Below are 18,520 nucleotides of genomic sequence, written 5' to 3'. Positions count from 1 at the left end.
CATGTGCGTGCATGTGCGTGTCTGCGCGGGCGTATGAGGGTGTCTCACCCTCTCTCCTTGGCGTCGATGTCGTGAAGCAGCTCGTCTCTCTGGTTGACCAGGGACACCAGCTCCTGCAGCAGCAGCTGCTCCCTGTGCTGGTGGGCCTGCGTCTTCTGCCACTCTGGAGGGAACCACGCAGACCAGAGCGAGGAAACAGGACAGAGGGATATGAGATGGAAGTCGTGAGCCGTGGTCGAGAGCAGAGGGGGATGAAGGGAAAGTGCTTTGTTTGATATTGGAATCCTCGACAGTTATGTTTTTCAATAGATTTAGCCTTCCTCTTATATTTCTGCTGTTTCTATATGAAACACCAATATAGAGTGTCATGTCTTGACATGGAAGAAAAAAACGGAAATGCTGTCCTGTAGAATCGGTTCTGTATCTGCCTGATTTAGGCAATAAATGTTACAAAAGTAGTGGTTGGAAAGAATAACATGAACACCCAGTCAACATGAATAAATAATCTTGGTTCCCGTTTTGGGGGAGAAGTTGCGAAGGAATAATGTGAATAGTGTTCTTCGAACTTACCCTCCACAGCCATCATGTCTCGCAGTTCTTTGTTTAGCATCTCAAACTTCCTCTCCAGGTCCTGCTCCTCCAGCCTGCATAGGACCAGGTACATGGGTTAGATTTGAGAGAGTGTGTGTGCGTGCGTATATATGTGTATGTGCGTGCGTATATATGTGTATGTGTGCATGTCTTACAGTAGCTGAAGGTGGTCCTGCCTCCTGATGAGGGCGTTTTTCTTGTTGACCAGCGTGAACCACTCCTGGATTAACCTCTCCTCGTCCACCTTGTCACTGCCTGTGGTAGCAGAGCCCACAGGAATACTATTTTACTCTACCAGCTCCGCAACATACACTGTACCAATACAGCACATATTCAGGGCCTTAGTTCCCTCTCTCTCTCTCTCTCTCTCTCTCTCTCTCTCTCTCTCTCTCTCTCTCTCTCTCTCTCTCTCTCTTTCTCTCTCTCCTTTCTTCCCTCTTTCCCGCACCTGTCTCCATCAGTCGCCTGAGTTTCCTCTCCACCACGTCTGCTCTGCTGTCGATGTGCTTCTGTTCCGCCTCCAGAGCCGACATTTCGCTCAGGACGTACTCGCTGGAGTCCTGTCAGTACAGTGACAAACGCACACTCACACACAAACCAAAGCTATATCCAAGGACTTCTAGAGCTGAGGGTGCTGTAGTTCTGTGTTAAAGTAGACCGGAACCAACTCATTTGTGGTTATGATGAAGACTGACCTGGCCATCCTCTGCCATTCTGGTCTCCTCACCAGATGCCCCCAGCTCTTTGCCTTCTGGGAAGATCACAAATGTAAACAAACTCAAAACTGGAGTCAGGAACAACCTTCAAAACAACACAGAACCCGCTTGGGCTCACCGTATAAAGCGTGTACCACTAAATAAAATACAACGCAACTCGCTAATGGGGATTATGGGAATTCATTTTAACTGGCTATTACAGAACATGAACATCTGCCAAAGTAAATTCCTTGTCTGTGCAAACTTTCATGGCGATTAAAACCCATTCTGATTTATGATTTCTAATGACCGGAATGGTTGAGGTAATTTCTCAAAGGAATACAAGGGAGTTGAGTCATACTGCAATGGTTTCGATGAGGACTCCTGAGAATTACCATCATTACTCAAATCATTACTCATCATCAATACTGGAATATGGTACTTTTACTTTCAGGTACAGTAACACATAATTAACTTGCCTGTCTCTGATTTTCTCATAGCACCAGCACTCTCCTCTTGACCCGACGCAGCCTGGAAAGACAACACAGGAATAGCAAGCGATAAGGCCGAGATATAGAGAGAACTTTAGACCAGGTTATGAGATGGAAGTAGAGAAAGATGTTTCCTACCTCTGCGGGATCACACTCCTCTGGAGAACTACTTCTCCTCTGAGACCGTCGTTTCTTCACTAGGTCTGCGTCCTTTACATGGGAGAATCCAGACTTGGACAGGAAGTGAGTGCGAGGTGGTGCCACTGGGGCCTGGGCACTCCCTGCACCTGCTGCTCGTTTAGTTCTGGGAGGCGGGACCATGTCCCTATTGGTCTTAGAATCTGCTTCATCCTCTGCCGCAGGACTCCCATTGGTGTCCAGGGTTATCCCCTCCTCCTGGAGCTTCTGGGCGTAGTAGCGGGTGGCCGCCTCTGTGTCGACGCCCTGCCGGCTCTCTCCGGCCACGGCGTAGCTCGACTCGCTGCTGTTCTTCTCGATGTGGAGGACGCTCAGCTCCTGGCCCATGAAATACGTGCGGATCTGGTTGAGGTAGGTCATCACGATAAGGCGGTCAGGCACCGCCAGGAGAACCATGTCCGAGGGCTCCATCAGCCGAGAGATGCCCACCTCGGCAAAGCCATCGAAGGCCTGGGTGTGGGGAGGAGATCAGGTGATTACAGAAGGAGATGTTCTGTGGGGGCTCATGTAAAATATGATGGAATGGCACACATGCAGAGATAATCACCTTCTTGTTGTTGCGCTTGATGTCATATGGGTCAAGCATTTCAAAGTCTCTAAAGAATGAGAAGGAGATTTTACATTTAACCCATGAGCAAATGGTTAAACAAACACAGAATGCTCAATAATATTTTTTCAGAAAGCTGATGTTTTTCATACATCTTGTCCGAGTGGAAGTGGTGGAGGATTGCGCAGAAGGCCAGACCATTCCTCCAGGACGTGCTGAAGTTGGTGATCTTGACCCCCTTATGACCCTGGGTGACTTCCTGGCACCACTCCAGCAGAGACTGGCTGGAGGTGACCAGGCCAGGGCTGAACTCCAGTGCCTGAGGAATCAACAACACATTCACTGAGTAATAACCACTCATCACTGACCATCACTCAGTCAACCATCTTATCTGTAAACTATTAGCAACGTACATCTGAGGTAGCAGCACTGTCTTGACGCTGTGGTGTTGACATCTGACCAGGCAATGGCGCAGCAAGACCCGAGGACTCTTCGGAAGCATCCTGTTGCCTTTATAATAGCAAAAAACACAGTAGATTTGTCGAGAAATATTAACCTTCACAGTTCAACAATGGTCAAGGAATAAAGTGTGGTCAAAATGAGCCTGATCATGATGAACTTCCATGAGCAACAGAGTGATCGCCATGAGTAAAATGGAAAGTTCTATGTTAGAATAGCGAGAATGAACAGAAATGCAAAAAAAGGCATACAAGGTTTAAATGTACAAGGTCCACAAAACACACTTCAGAGCTAGGTTAACCTACCTCTGTATTCCACATTATTTTCTACTTAACTTACCCTTTCTCCTCTAAGTCACTGGTAGCTACTGCTATTGACATAAAGCCAAAGTCCACCTCTTCTTCAACCCCCATTTCTTTACTTGAGTCTGTGTCGGTCTGTTCTGGCTCTCTGGCTCCGTCTACATGCAGCCAGTCCTCCTGTCCCGAGGCAGGAGTGGAGGCAGATGTTGTTTCTGGGACGGCCTCATCTTTTTCACTGTCCTCAGTAACAAAGCTCTCAGTATCTGCAAAGGTCCAGCTCTCTGTGCTCTCCTCTAGTGCCCTCTTACCGGCCGTGACTTCAACTGAGTCTGTTGTCGGAGAAATGGTGGCGTCCGCTTGTTCTTCGGCAACATCCTGTGGGTCTACTTCCTGTTTCAACCCCGATGGGACTTGTACTGTAACAAACCCGTCATCAGACGCCTCAGTACTCGTCTCCATTGACGCTGAACTCATGACTTCCTGACTGGTTGGTTCTTCATCCTTCTGAGGCGGGGTTAGCTTGCTCTCAGGTGCATCACTTTGAGTAGAGATGGGAGAATCCAATGGAGGAATCAAATCAGAGAAGGACTTAAGGCTTGTCCTAGGACAGGGCACAGGGGAGAGAGAGGGGTAAGGTTCATCCCCCAGTGTCCTATCCTGGTCTGACATTTTTGATGTTGAGTCTAGCGGACATAAAGATAGGGGGCTGGGAGCATTGAAGTCGTCAGGGAAAGATCCACTCAGACGTTTCCTTCCCCTTGGTTTTGGAACAGGAAGACCCGCTGGTCCACCTGCCGGGTGTGCACTCTCACTGCCATCAATCTGGACCCTGCTCCTTTTCCTGCGTAGGGGTACAACCAGCTCGTCGGGTGTCGAAGGGTCTCCAGGGGACAATGGAGGGAGGCTGCTGCTCCTGTCGCCATGTTGAGGGGGATCCAGCCCTCTGGAGGCTGAGGTTGCAGGTGAGCGTCCCCTCTCCCTGGGGGGCCTGGTGGCTTCATCAGCGGTCGTAGAGGCATCAGACAGAACGGGAGAGGTGACGTCTAGAGGTGGGAAATCATCGTTGGGGAAAGTGCCACTGAGGCGCTTCTTCACTCGAGGCATCGGGACTGGTAGGAGCTGTTCGACCTCCATCTTTACACGCGAGGCAGCGTCTTCTGCTGAGGCCACAGTTGGCTCATCTTCAACTGTCTCAGTGGTAGCCATTTCGGTAGAAGTCTGAGACTGTTTTACTTGAGAGTCCCTGAGCGGGTTATTTATATGGACAGGAGCTGTGGACTCAGCATTCAGAGCTTCTACAGTTGTGGCCTCTTCAGCACCATCTGATTCTCTTGATTTTGCTGAAGGACCTTGGGTTTTCTTGCACCTTGATGGGCCTATCATTCTGATGATTGAGAGTGGGGCAGTCTCCCCAACCCCTGAATCACTGTCTGTCTCTGTTTGGACAGGCTCAATAGGGAGATCATCTTGTGTCTTTGTTTCACATGTGGTGGGAACTTCCTCTGCGGCAGACCGGCCATTTGAGATATCTTCCAGGTCATCAGGTCTCTGTGTTGGTTCAGGAGTGGCCTTTGATGCTCTCCTTGAGCGCACAGGAGGAACAAGCTCTGTTCCCGCCTCAGATGTCTTGTTGTCTTCGAGATGGGCTTTCTGAGAAGGTTCAGGGGTGAGACTCACCCTCCTCCTGGGAGGCTTGGGTGGAATCAGACCCATGGCTACTTGGACAGGTTTGTTCATCTCCTGAGGAGGCTCAGGACAGCTGGAGACTTTGGAAGCCGTTACGCCATGGGCCGGAACAGTGTCAGCGATGGTGTTCTCCTGGGAAGTTAAACTTCCTGGTTCATCCGCTTTCTGTTTGGGAGGCTCCGGTGTCAGGCTATCTTTTCTCCTCAGAGGCCTGTGTGGTGGGTCTGAGGATGGCAGCACAGATTCATCAGCTTTCTGTGGGGCTTCCGAAGGAACACTGCCATCTCTTTTCTTTACACGACAAGGAGGGACGAGAGAGTCATCTCTCTGTGTTGAGTCTCTACCGCTGTCCCGTCTCCTCACCGGCCGGGATGGGACCACCTTGGTGTTGGCTTGAGCTACAGCACTTCCTGTCTCTAGAGGGAGACTGCCATCTCTTTTCCTCATCCTGGGAGGAAGGACCAACTCAGTAGTTGACTGTGCACGGACTGACTGGCCAGCGGCACCAATTTGTGCATCAGCACTCTGTTGAGGCTCGGGAGGAAGACTGGCGTCTCTGTTCTTTGTACGGAGAGGAGGAACCACATCGAGTGATGCACCGTGAGGATTTGTGTTGCGATCCGGAGTGAGGCTGTCCTTCCTCCTCAAAGGACGCAGTGGAACCATCGTTGTAGTAGGATTTGCAGTCATTTCACCTTGATCACTGGCTTTCAGTGGAAGTTCTGGAGGAACATCCCGTTGTGGCTTCCTGCCTCGCTGAGGGCGTACAACGTCTGCGTGTGGTTCAATTGAGAGGACCTGGTCTTCAGATGATTTGTCTGAGATCATTTCTCTTGGCACTGAAGACGTCTCTACCAGTGACTTGTCTGTGGAGGGCTGAGTGGCATTAGGAGAGGCCTCTGTGCTTGTGTGTTGGGGGCTTAAGGATGAAAAAGAATCACATCAAACACAAATCTTAAATCTTAAAGAATTCCCAATCCATAAACGGCAACTATCATACGTGATTATAAACCCAAGTCCGTACCCAGGGGACGGGCTACAGAAGAAATCTCCCAGCAGGAAAGCGATCTAACTACAAAACTCTTCATAATTCTCATAGCGTTTTCTCTCTTAACAAACATGCACACTCACCAACTCCCCACACTGCAACTACACTAAACACACAGACATTGACCTGCACTGTGGCCCAGATAAGTGCCTTAGAATCACCAAGCAGCTTAGGGCTATTAAAACAGACACTAGATACAAGACAGTGAGCATTGATGAGCAAATCCAGAAACAAAGTTATGAATGTATAACACATTTGTACTCCATGCCGTGCAGCCACACAGTTCTTAGTAGGGTTTTATCCCCGGAGACTCACCCTTTGTCCAGAGAAGCTGATAGTTCTGCTCCCATTTCATCCTTCAAATTCTCTAATGGCCTCTCTGCTACCAAACCTTCAACACAACCTGACATCTGTCTCAAATCCTGCCCTGTGACTGCTGGTTTCTCTCCTACATGATCCCACGAGCCAGCCGAAGTCTCCTCTTCCTTTGCTACACCAAAGTCTTCTTTTGAGATCTCTGAAAGGTCAGCCGCAGTTAGTGGGGGCCATTTCTTCATACTACCCGGGCCTACTGCTCCAACAAAACCATCATCACTGTATGTGGTTGGTGATGGAGACTCAGATCGATCTCCTGCTAGAGTCCACATATAGGGTTCAGCAGTTGTGGGAAGATCAATGGCTATATTGGTTTGAACCAAGCCTTCACGGTGAGCTGACTCCACAGAGATTGCATCCGGAATGAGGGGAGAGGGATCTGGGAGAGTGGTAGAGGTACTACCTAAGTGGATCTCTGTTTCCACAGAGGATGAAAGGGCCTGGTTTGCCCCTTCAGCTGGAACGGAGCTGGAAGGCCCCAAAATGGACGCTACTGTTTCATAACTACAAGAGAGGGATACTAAAGTCAGGAATTGAAATCCTTAACAGGCATGCTATATGCTACAGTGTAGCATGTAAGGTTTCAATACTACAGATGATTCACACATCTGTCAGGAATTTAGAACTACTGATTACGTTATTAATGCAATGAAATACAAACAAGTAAGAAAAATGGAATTAACTGGTGAGTCTCTGAAGGGATCAACTTCACACCAATGGCCAACTCACCCTCTGTGGAAGACACCTACAATGGCCTGCACAAGGCCTGAGGGCTCCTTCTCTGTCTCTGAGTCCTCAGCTTCCAGCACTTCCCACTCTAAAACTAGCTCTGACTCTGTGCTCTCCCAAGACTTCTGCTTGGGATGGAATTCTTCTTCCGAAAGCTTCTCTCTATGATGGTTGCTGGGGACACTGATATCATATAAGCATATGCATATTGAGAACAATGTCTCCACAGATTCCATGCCACACTAATAACAGCGGATTAAATGCACTGCAGTAAAATATTGATACTGTAGATTACTCATGATGTTCTCATGTTCCTCAATTGAGTCTGCATTATTTGATCTAAACTATCTGAGCTTCACACACATCACCAACCAAACCATGCATTCTAAGATGTGTCTAGATCTACTATGCTATCGTTTATGTTAACCAGCAAATAAAGTGAGACAAAAAAGACCACCCTTATGTATCCAATTTCACTGCAACCCATGCATGGAGGCCTAGGCGTATTCACTTACCCCTTATCTACAGCAAGATCTGCCATTTCTCTCTCACCATCTTTCAACTTTTCTTCTACACGCAAAGTTTTCTCTACAAACCAAATAAATGAGTATGATCCAATGCAATTTTGAGGAATTACACAGTTTCAGAAATGACTTTAAGGTAATAGGAGCCAGCCTTAAAGCAATGGAAATCAGAGCTTACCATCTCCAGAATCTGAACCGCACGGGAGATCATTAAGGTGACCAGGTTTGCTTGTTTCCTTGGGGCGTGACGGTGGCAGAAGGGCAGCCATTGCTTTCGGTGTAGATATGGATGGTAATCCAGGGATACGACTCTCAGCTGGACATGAGGGTGCCATTGCTACCATATTCTTTATTTTTTCAATGTGTTCTGCTGACACGGATGTAATAAAGGCTTTCTTCTTTCTCTCTGGCTTCTCAAAGAAAGGCTTAGTAATTACTACCTCTGTATTCTTCTGATCGGAACTAACCATTCTTGCTGATGGGAATCCAGGAATAGCTGAAACATATGGGGCAGATGCAAGTAAACTTGTGATGTTTGGGGATCTATTTTTAATTGGAGCTGAAGGGAAACCAGGCATAAGAGTTTCTCTTGGGCATGATGGTACCATGAGCAACATACTGCTCATTGCATCACTAAAGGGTCTTTCCTGAGCTTGACAGACTGGTGTTATGATGTCTAATTGCTTTGTCTGTGGCTTTACCCACAAAGGGTTTGATTCTAGTAGGCAATCTTCTCTTGGGCCTTTAGAAGTGGATGGGAAATCAGGAAGGCAGGAGGTTTTGTTGTTGTAGGGGACCAGACTCAGCATGTTTGGCTCCCTAGCTTTGGGATTAGGTGCAGAGGGGAAGCCAGGAGACCTGGCAGCTTCTGGACAAGACGACACCAAGGCCACCATTTCTTTCATGATTTCCCTGTCTTGTTTTGGACTGTCTACTGCAAAAACTGTTTTCTTCTTTTTCTTCTGAAGTTCTTCCCACAGTGGGTTTGGGTCAACAAGCCAATCCAAGTGTTCCTCAGTGGTTGCAATGCCTGGGAGACTTGAAACTTTGGGGCATAAAGGTACCAGACTCATCATCTTGTGTTGTGGTGCGGAGGGGAAGCCAGGAATCTTTGCAGCATGTGGGCAAGATGGTACTAATGCAAACATGTTTTTGGAAGTATCTATGCCAAGTTCTGCTTCATGAATAACAAACTTTCTCTCCTTTTGTGGTCGCTCTATCAATGAACCGTGTTCAGTGACCCATTCTGCTTGCTTATCATATTTAAGCGATGGAAACCCTGGGATATTAGAGACTTGGGGGCAGAGTGGGAGCAGATTGACTATATTCGGTCCATAATACACAACTTTAGGATTTGGAACAGATGGGAAACCAGGTATACATGACAGTTTTGGACAGGATGGCACCAGAGCCAGCATTGGTGTCGTCATGTTTGCGTCTTTTTCAGATTTTTCTATCATTAGTGTCCTCTTCTTTGGTTCGTTATTCCACAACGGTTCAGTTTCTGTAAGCCATTCTTTCCTCTTAGTTTGATCAGATGATGGGCAGCCTGGAATAGTTGAGCATTTTGGAAGAGAAAGTGAAAGATTAATCATACTTGGCATTGTCCCAAAATATACCACTCTGGGTAGTGGGACAGATGGAAAACCAGGGGTCCGGGCTGCTTTTGGACAAGTTGGTACAAGGGAAACCATTCCTTTCATATTACGATTGCCTTTTTCAAATCCATCGATAATTAATATCCGCTTTTCCTTCATTTCTTTCTTCCATAATGGCTGACAGTCTGTTTGCCAGTCTTTACTGTTAGCTTCCTGAGTGGATGGGAAACCAGCCATACTGGAGACTTTGGGGCATGATGGAAGAAGGTTGGAAAGATTTGGTGCATAGTAGACTACTTTGGGTTGTGGCACTGAGGGAAAACCTGGAATACGAGCATGTTTAGGACAGGATGGCACCATAGCCATCATTGCTTTTACTTCATCTTTGTCTTGATCTGATCTTCCGTAGATTACAACTGACTTGACCTTCCTACGTTTCTCCCACAATGGATGAATACTAATAAACCAGTCTCTTTTAGAAGCCTCCAATAATGAGGCAAAGCCTGGAATACAAGAGGATTTTGGGCAAGATGATAGTAGGCTTAGCATACTTGGTTCACAGCGAACCAGTTTGGGTTTGGGTACAGACGGGAATCCGGGTATACGAGCCTCTTTTGGACAGGAAGGTACCAAGAGCACCATAACTTTCATCTGATCTTTCACCCTCACATCTGGTGTGTATGCAGTCACCATGGGCCTCTCCTTCAATTGCTTCTCCCATAGTGGTTCCTGATATGGCAGCCATGTATTCTTACTATCTCCATCAATGGACGGCATACCTGATATACTGGACACTCTTGGGCATGAGGACAACATATTAACCATACTAGGTCCATAGTAAATGTGTTTTGGTTCTGGTACTGAGGGGAAGCCAGGAGTCCTGGCTTCTTTTGGACAGGATGGCACCAGAGCTGACATTCCGTTCATTTCACCTTTATCTTTATTTGATATGTCCATGAATGTAATATTTTCCTTTGTCTGCTTCTCCCACAGGGGTGTATGAGTCATAAGCCAGTCTTGTCTATCAACAGCCTCAGTAGATGTGAAACCAGATATACTTGAGACCTTTGGGCAGGACGAGAGAAACGATCCCATATCTGGACTTTTTTCAAAATACTCTGCTTTGGGGTGAGGCATGGAGGGGAAACCAGCAGCCCTTGCTTTTTTTGGACAAGCTGGTACCATAGATACCATGCCTCTTGTCATCTCTCCTCCTTGGTAGCTGTCTATTGAGACAATGCTTTTGTCTTTGACTTGTTTTTCCCAAGGTGACGCTTGGTCTTTTGTCCATTCTTTTGTATAATTTCCCTCAGTGGATTGAAAACCTGCTATACTTGAAACTTTGGGGATAGACAACAGAAGATTAACCATACTTGATTCTATCTCAGCCCTGCGCCGGGGCAAGGAGGGGAAGCCTGGAATGCTGGCAGCTTGAGGGCATGTTGGCGCTAAGGCAACCATTTCCTTCATAGCTTCCTTATAATATTTTAAGCCCTCTCTGTTGAAAAAAAGCTTTTCCTTTGGAGGTGCCTCCCATACAGGTTCTTGACTTATATACCAGTCTTTTCTACTAGCATCAGCAGTAGATGGCCAACCAAGCAGACCAGAATATTGGGGGCAGGATGGTAAAAGGTTTACCATACTTGGATTAAAGTGAACAGCTTTTGAATGAGGTGTTGAGAGAAAGCTGGGACTCCTGGTCTCATTATGGCATGATGACTTTGTATCCACCACGTGCTTCATGAACTCTCTATCTTCCATTATTTTGTCCAAATGGGATGTGGATGCAATGACCTCTGTTTCTCCGACGGTGTATGGATTGTTCCTGATTGTTTCATTATCTGAACACTCTCCATCGTAAAGTCTTGGGTAAGATGGCAGTTCATTTTCCATATAAAGCTCATGCTCTATTTTCTCTTCCCTAAGCTTTGGTTGCTGTGCAGATGGAAATCCAGGTATAGTGGCAGCATTGGGACAAGATGGAACCATGTCTGAAATTCCTTTCATTGTCTCCCTTTCTTGCAGTGATATATCCATTGCCAGTTCTAGAGCCTCCTTTGGAGGCCTCTCCCATAATACGGTCTTGTCCACCAGTGCATCCTTTAAGTGAGCCTTTGTGGTAGTTTCCCTGGAGGGAAACCCTGGTGATGTAGCAACACCTGGACACGATGGCAGCAGAGGAACCATGTTTTCAGGTCTGAGAAGAGGGGAAACTCCGGTCAGTCTAAGGTGACTTACAGCAACCAAAAAAAGCGATAGGACTGTGTCCACATTCTACAGCCAAAAACATTCATTCCACCCACAAGCATCAGCACAGAAGTTGATGCTTGATCCGTGAAGAAAGACTAAAGCGTCACTCGTTGCATGCTTTTGAGTCCAACAATATTACAACTGTACTATGATCAAAACTATAAAACCATGCAGATTAAAGTAACCAAACCAGCATCACACAAGCAAACAGTGATTCTGGGGTTTCCCACACTTACCCCCCACCAGTGCGTGTGAGTGCATCCACTGTTTCCACTAATCCAGTAACCACCTTCATCTCCCTAGCCAATATCGTTTCCTTTTTGTCAACATCGAAACCAGATTCTGACACAAATACTTTATCTACTGTAACATCCATGGGTGGTTCCCTAAAGGACACTATTGATTGACCGTCAACTAGGTTCAGATTGGTTTCCTTTGAATCTTTCTTAACAGCTCCTGTCATCTCATACAATACTAGCTGTCCTTCTTGGGTTGGAGATGGATGTGAGGGACTGAAAGAGAGTAACATGAACAGAGGAACGCCATGAATATGATGAATCACAAAGTAGAAACTCAACATGCGTAAGGCAGTGATTAGAAATCCCAACACTGTCAGTCAGGTGTTGATCAGTACAAAACAGCCCAAAAAGCCAACAGCTACCATACATTTGCAAACCAACTTAACCCACCTCTCTCTGACAGTCAAGAATAATGGCATATCTGTGGGCATAGAGTGCCACATTCTGCAGTATAAGTGTCTGAAAATAGAGTCCAAAAGCAAATGTTTTAAACACTATACATTGACTGCAGGGAGAGACATGTCAAACAAATGCCATAATGCAGCTTCTAAGTTGTCTGCTATCCTTGTCCCACTAACTCACCCTTTTTCTAGAATGCCCACATCTTGAGCCTCATTTTGTGTCCAAAAGACCCCTTCCACTCTGAGCCCCTCCATCACTGAACCATCTTTTGATCCTTGTACTTCCTCTTTCACCACTATTTTGATGTCACTGCTTTGATGAGCTTTTCCTCCACTGTGGTGAGACATTTGGGTTTGTACAGATGACAGTTCAGAGACTGGGGTCTTGCTTGGGCTGGGAAGCAACATTGCCTCCATCCTTTTCTTGACATCATCTGGCACATCTTGGTTGGAATTAAAAGATCCCACTGATGCTTCTTTGAGGGACTTTTCTCTAACTGGCATCTCCTCTATCGACCACTGTCGAATCAGAGCCTCTCTTCTACGGTCTGTGACTGCTGCAGAGACTTTAGAACCATTCGAGCGGCATGATTTGACTGAAGCTGTAATACATTCCTTTGTTCTGTGTTTTGGGGCTGATGGAAATCCAGGTATCCTGGCTTTCCTTGGACATGTTGGTTCTAAAGCCATCATGCGTTTACTCAAGTTTTTATCAGATCTTATAATATAAATAATTGGGGGTGTATGTATTGTTACAGCACTCTCTTTCAATGGTTTCTCCAGTAATGGTTTATTCCCCAATGGCCAACCCTTTACTCGACTCTCTACTGTAAGAGTATTTGTGGATGGAAGCCCCAGAACAGAAGACAACATAGGACATGTTGGTACAATATCTACCATACTTGTAAGCTTTTTTACATTAAGTTGTGACAGAGAAGGAAATCCTGGAAAGAGAGCAACAATTGGACATGATGGTACAAGAGACACCATAGCATTTCTCACGAGTTTGTGTCTGTAACAACTCTGTCCCTGAGATAGGGAAAATATCTGAGTCCTAGCTAATGTCTTGAGTGGTTTTTCCCATAATACACTCTTAACTGTGGGCCAGTGCTCTACTCTGACATCAGACCACGATGACTGTCTTGAAGGAAAACCAATGATGCAGGAATTTTCAGGGCAAGTTGGTGACAGACAAGTCAAAAATGGCTCTTTCTGAACAGTACTGACACAAACCACTTTAGATGGAAAACCAGGGATGGTGGCATGTCTTGGACAGGATGGCACCATACTCAGCATTATTTCTTTGTCTCTCAATGACATCTCAATTGGGTGAAACTGAGAAACAATCCCCTTTCTTTTAGTCAGTGGTTTATTCCACAATGACTGCCTGTCTACATGCCAACCAACCTTTGACATTTCCACAGGGTCTCTGGATGGTAAACCTGGAACTGTTGTATGTTTTGGACAGGTGGGTAAAATATTTAGCATACTAGGGGCTTTCTCAAGTCCAAAAATAATCTGAGGTCTCTGTCTAGACTTTGAAGGAAAGCCTGGAATAGTAGCATTTCTAGGGCAGGGTGGCAACATTGAAACCATAATTCTAACCATTGCTTTTTCTTTGAAAGATTGACTCGCCTGAATAACAACTTTTGCTCTTTTCTTTAATGGTCTCAACAACAAAGGCCTCTTACTGGCATGCCAGTGACCTTCATCTGTGTCTACTGGTACTCTTGATGGCAAGCCAACAACTCTGGAGCTCCTAGGACAAGTGGACAACAGGCTATGCATAACTGGAGTTTCTACTAACTTCAGCTGAGAGGGCAACCCTGGGATACTGGTCTTGAGTGGACATGATGGTAACATAGCTGCCATTTCTTTCACAAATTCTTTGTCGTCGTATGATGTACAGACATGTGAACACATTTTCACATTAACTTTATGTAATGGCCTTTCCCACAGAGATTCTCTCTCTAAACACCATACTTTATCTTCAGAATCAACAGGTTGTTTAGATGGAAAACCTGGCATCTGGGATGATTTAGGACAGGTGGGAAGTAAACACATCCTACTTGGTGTGTCTGCTTGCCTCTGGGGTGCAGAGGGGAAGCCTGGAATACTAGCCTGTCTAGGACAAGTTGGCACCATTGCTGCCATCCCATGAATGTTTTTATCATGAGTTTGGTAAATTGGCAAAATCAACACGTCACCTTTCTTTAGTGGCTTCTGCCACAGAGAACATCTGTCCACAAATATATCCTCATTTTTGACTGACTGTCTTGAAGGTAACCCTAAAACTCTTGCTACCTGAGGACATGTAGGCAAGAGGTATACCATACTTGTCTCTTGCCTTGGTGCAGAGGGGAAGCCTGGAATTCTAGCCTTACTTGGGCAAGATGGTAACATATTTGTCATCTTTTTACAAGGAAAATATGACGTGTCCTCAAAGTGAAGCAATCCTGGCCTTTGTGCGAACACCTTGTTGAACAGAGACTCTCTATTCACTGGCCACTCAACTGCCTGTGCCTGGTCAATACTTGGCAAGCCAGGAACCCTTGATGCTTTTGGACAAGAGGGCCGTAGATTTACCATGCTTGGGATTTCAGCTGTCCTCTGTCTGGGTGCAGAAGGAAACCCAGGTACACTGGCCTTTCTTGGACAAGATGGCATCAAATCTACCATGTTTTTCCACATTTTTTCATCTTTATAGAAAGATGGAGACATTATTAACCGATCTTTTTTCTGTAGTGGCTTTTCCCACAACGCCCTTCTGTCCACAACCCAGTCTGTATCTTTGGATCCAACTGATTCTCTTGATGGTAAGCCTGGAACTCTTGCTACTCTTGCACAAGTAGGAAGAAGGTCAACCATGCATGGCTCTTGTCTTTGTACAGTGGGAAATCCAGGGATTCTAGTCTGCCTTGGGCAAGATGGCACCAAAGCGAACATCCTCACTATTTCTTCATCTTTACACTGAACTGGAGACATAGGAAGATCAAATAGGTAACTTTTCTCCAATGACTTCTGCCATAGTGGACTACGGTTTACAAGCCAAGCTTCATCCCTACATCTCCGTGGCTGTACTGAGGGGAAGCCTGGAACTCTAGCCACCTTAGGGCATGTAGGAAGAAGGTTAACCATACTTGGCTCTCGTTGAGGTGCAGAGGGAAAGCCTGGAATGCTAGCTTGTCTTGGACAAGATGGTAACAGTTTGACCATGTCTTTCATGTGTTTGGCATTCTTACATAATAATACTTTAATCCCATATTGTGGCTTTTTATTCAGTGGCCTCTCGATGGATGATCTTCTCAGAGCATGCCAGTCAAGATTCTTTGACTGATTTTGATGTTTAGATGGTATACCAGAAACCTTGGTTATGTCAGGACATGAAAGCAGAAGGCTCACCACACTTGGTGTCCCAGCTAGCTTTTGTGGCACAGAAGGGAAGCCTGGGATAGAGGTCTCTTTTGGACAAGAAGGCAACAGCCTAAACATATCCTCATATTTACTCAGAACTGGAGAAGCAGATGGCATTACGAAATCATATTTCTTCAATGGCTTCTGCCACAGTGGCCTTTTGTCAACAGCCCAATCTTCATCACTAGACTTGACTGGGTCAGTCGAAGGTAAACCTGAAATTCTAGCTCTTTTGGGGCACGTAGGCCAAATGTTCACCATTCTGGTTTCGGGCATTGGTGCTGAGGGGAAGCCAGAAACACTGGCTTTTCTTGGGCAAGTAGGCAACATGTCTACTGTTTTCCTCCTCGTTTCAGCCTCCTCCATAGTGACTTCCTTATTCATCTGTAGAATACATCCTTCTCTTATCCTCACTGGCTTTTCCCACACTGGATGTCTGTCCACAATCCAGTCTTCATCTCTGGACATGCCTGTCTCTCTGGAGGGTACACCTAGAATGCTGCTTTTCCTGGGACATGTAGCTAGAAGGTCAACCATGCAGGGCTCTTGTCTTGGGGCAAACGGGAAGCCAGGAATAAGGGATGCTCTTGGGCAGGATGGTGTCATATCCACCATTTTTGCGCACATTTCACGATCCCAATAAACTCTATCAACATTATCTAAATGTGATAATAAGGATCCTGACCTCTTTCTAAAAGATATCTTGACCAGGGGGTTTCTATCCACTGGCCAGCCAGCTGACTGTGTCTGATTTAAAGAAGGCAATCCAGGAATACTTGAAGCTTGGGGACAGGTTGGCAGTAGATTAGCCATACTTGGTGTTCCCAACATCTTCGAAACCTCAGCATTGGGCTCTGTATCAGATGTAAATACATGAACAGACTTTTCATTTTGAGAAGATGGGAGTAATGCTACCGTTTCTTCCAATTGCTTGTCTACATACTCTATATCTAAACCACCAAAGGAGGAAGGTCTCATAGCTGCCTGCTCCTTCTGTGATACCTCCCATAAGGGCTTTTCATCCTCATGTAAATTACTACCCCGAAACTCAGCAGTTTTGTTTGGCTGCTTTGATGGCAAACTTGCTGAACTGGATACTGTTGTGGCACATGGTGCCAGGTTAACTTTAAGAGGCTCCATTTGGAGTTCTGGGGTTTCCATTTTGTGTTGGAGTGCGGAGGGAAAACCGGGGATGGTAGCCACCCCGGGACTGCTTGTCACCATGGAGGCCATGTTGTCCTTGGATTTCTGATTGACTGGAGTGATTCTGGGGCTCTCTCTCAGAGGCCTCTCCCTAAGTGGGTTCTTGTCAAGTGACCCATGGTCAGAGTGTGCCTCTGATGTTTTGGTTACTATTGTGGAGGGGAAACCAGGAGAACTGGCAACTCTTGGACAAGATGGAAGCAATGTGTCCACGCTTTCAGTTCTAAAGGGACAAGCACACCAACAAAAATATGTCAGGCCATGTGGAACACTTAATCTCAATCTGACTGTATTCAAATGAGAATACAATACATCCGTTCTATATACATGTATACTGTATACATTAAGTCTAGAACATTGTTTACACAAGCTGAATGAGCATTACACATATGAGTTAGAGGAGTATTGTGTTCTATGCCACACTTACCCCCAATCCCTGGGTATGACTTCAGATTGTCCTACGTTTGTGGGAGCAGTTGTCTTAGGGACAACTTTCAGATCCTGCTCTTTCTTTGCATCTTTCCTTTCTGTGTGAGCAATGTCAGGCCCATGTTTCATAGAGGGTGAAAGAACAGTTTTGGAAGAGCGCATCTTCTGTTTCTTAGAGGGTGGCTTCAGAGTGAACTGAACAGACTCAGTATTTCCTGATGCTGTGCCAATCTGAATGGACATCTTGGTCATGTGACTCCTTGGTTTGACCAGTGGCTCCATGGCAGAAGTGAATGTGGGCTCAGAAAGGCCAGCCTTAGTCTCAGGTGAGGAGGGGATGGGACGTGTTGATGGTTTGGGTTTGGTTTTAGGTTTGGGGTTGGGGAGCACCCTTGTTGGCATGGCCTCTGCCTGATTCCTGACAGGTTTTGGCATCTCAAAATATGGGACTTGGGGGGCAGAGGGTGCTCTGGGGCTAAAGGGCAGCACAGAGGTCATGCTCTCAGGTCTGAGGGACAAACAGATCAAGGTCAGAGTTCAGGGATGGAGATTTATATCTCTATAGCAATAATGAAGTTAAAAGCAAGCTTTGACCGCCAAGTCTGATATAAACAACACAGTCTACACACCATAACATGATGCTCATGCATTTCAACACAAGTATCACTAAGTTTCTACTACAGCTAGAACAGTGCTGCCAACAAGCCTAAAACACCCTCCCTGTAAGAAACTCCCAAGGCACAAAGCAAGCAGTGACCTCGTCACATCTTGCAACATGACTTCAGCTACAGGAAACTTGCCACACAACAGGATGTGATCAACATTCAGGGAGTTTCCAAAAAGGCCCATTTGACAGAAATGCAATACACCAACAGCAACGCAACACAACTGTGATTATATACTGTCTAGATCTAGTTCATGATAGTGTATCTATACTACTAAATGCCACAACAAAAGCAAATATTTACATTTGATTCATTTAGCAGACACTCCAAAACAACAAAGCGACATCCAAATAATACCAATAAATAAATTGATCTATTTACTCGTTATCTCATGTTGTGCTGAAGTCCACTGTGACATAAAACTCATTTAGTCCGAATTTTGTTTGATATTATGTTTTTAATGAGGTCATATTAACATTTTAGAGATTTCAAATGTCCTACATTTCACATTGTTTACAAACTTGTCAGTGCTCATATAAACCAGACCATGCTAGCCATTGTTAGTAAAAGGAGATGCTTAGGTTAAAACCACACCAGCTATTCCAAGCAATTTGAC

At 45.8% G+C, this 18,520-nt stretch overlaps 1 protein-coding gene across 2 annotated transcripts in view; it reads right to left on the bottom strand.

The window, feature by feature from the left end:
• The window catches only part of ehbp1l1a (EH domain binding protein 1-like 1a), a 31,429-nt gene that overhangs the window by 1,527 nt on the left and 11,382 nt on the right, over positions 1-18,520 (bottom strand). The window contains exons 1-12 of one of the 2 annotated variants that reach the window (XM_062449245.1): positions 6,333-7,087; positions 3,321-5,888; positions 2,936-3,032; positions 2,675-2,841; positions 2,523-2,571; positions 1,916-2,425; positions 1,766-1,817; positions 1,287-1,342; positions 1,040-1,151; positions 747-846; positions 571-644; positions 49-163 (exon numbers count right to left, since the gene is read on the bottom strand). In XM_062449245.1, coding sequence (XP_062305229.1) covers positions 49-163; positions 571-644; positions 747-846; positions 1,040-1,151; positions 1,287-1,342; positions 1,766-1,817; positions 1,916-2,425; positions 2,523-2,571; positions 2,675-2,841; positions 2,936-3,032; positions 3,321-5,888; positions 6,333-6,664 — 4,232 coding nt within the window. In that variant the 5' untranslated portion in view covers positions 6,665-7,087. Of the gene's footprint in view, positions 1-48; positions 164-570; positions 645-746; positions 847-1,039; positions 1,152-1,286; positions 1,343-1,765; positions 1,818-1,915; positions 2,426-2,522; positions 2,572-2,674; positions 2,842-2,935; positions 3,033-3,320; positions 5,889-6,332; positions 7,088-18,520 lie in introns of those variants that run through there. The other variant, XM_062449246.1, reaches the window with a different exon arrangement.

This window comes from Osmerus eperlanus, chromosome 23, assembly GCF_963692335.1.
Source record: "Osmerus eperlanus chromosome 23, fOsmEpe2.1, whole genome shotgun sequence".
Taxonomy (NCBI): Eukaryota; Metazoa; Chordata; class Actinopteri; order Osmeriformes; family Osmeridae; genus Osmerus; species Osmerus eperlanus.
This window is presented reverse-complemented; position numbering and strand designations above follow the sequence as displayed.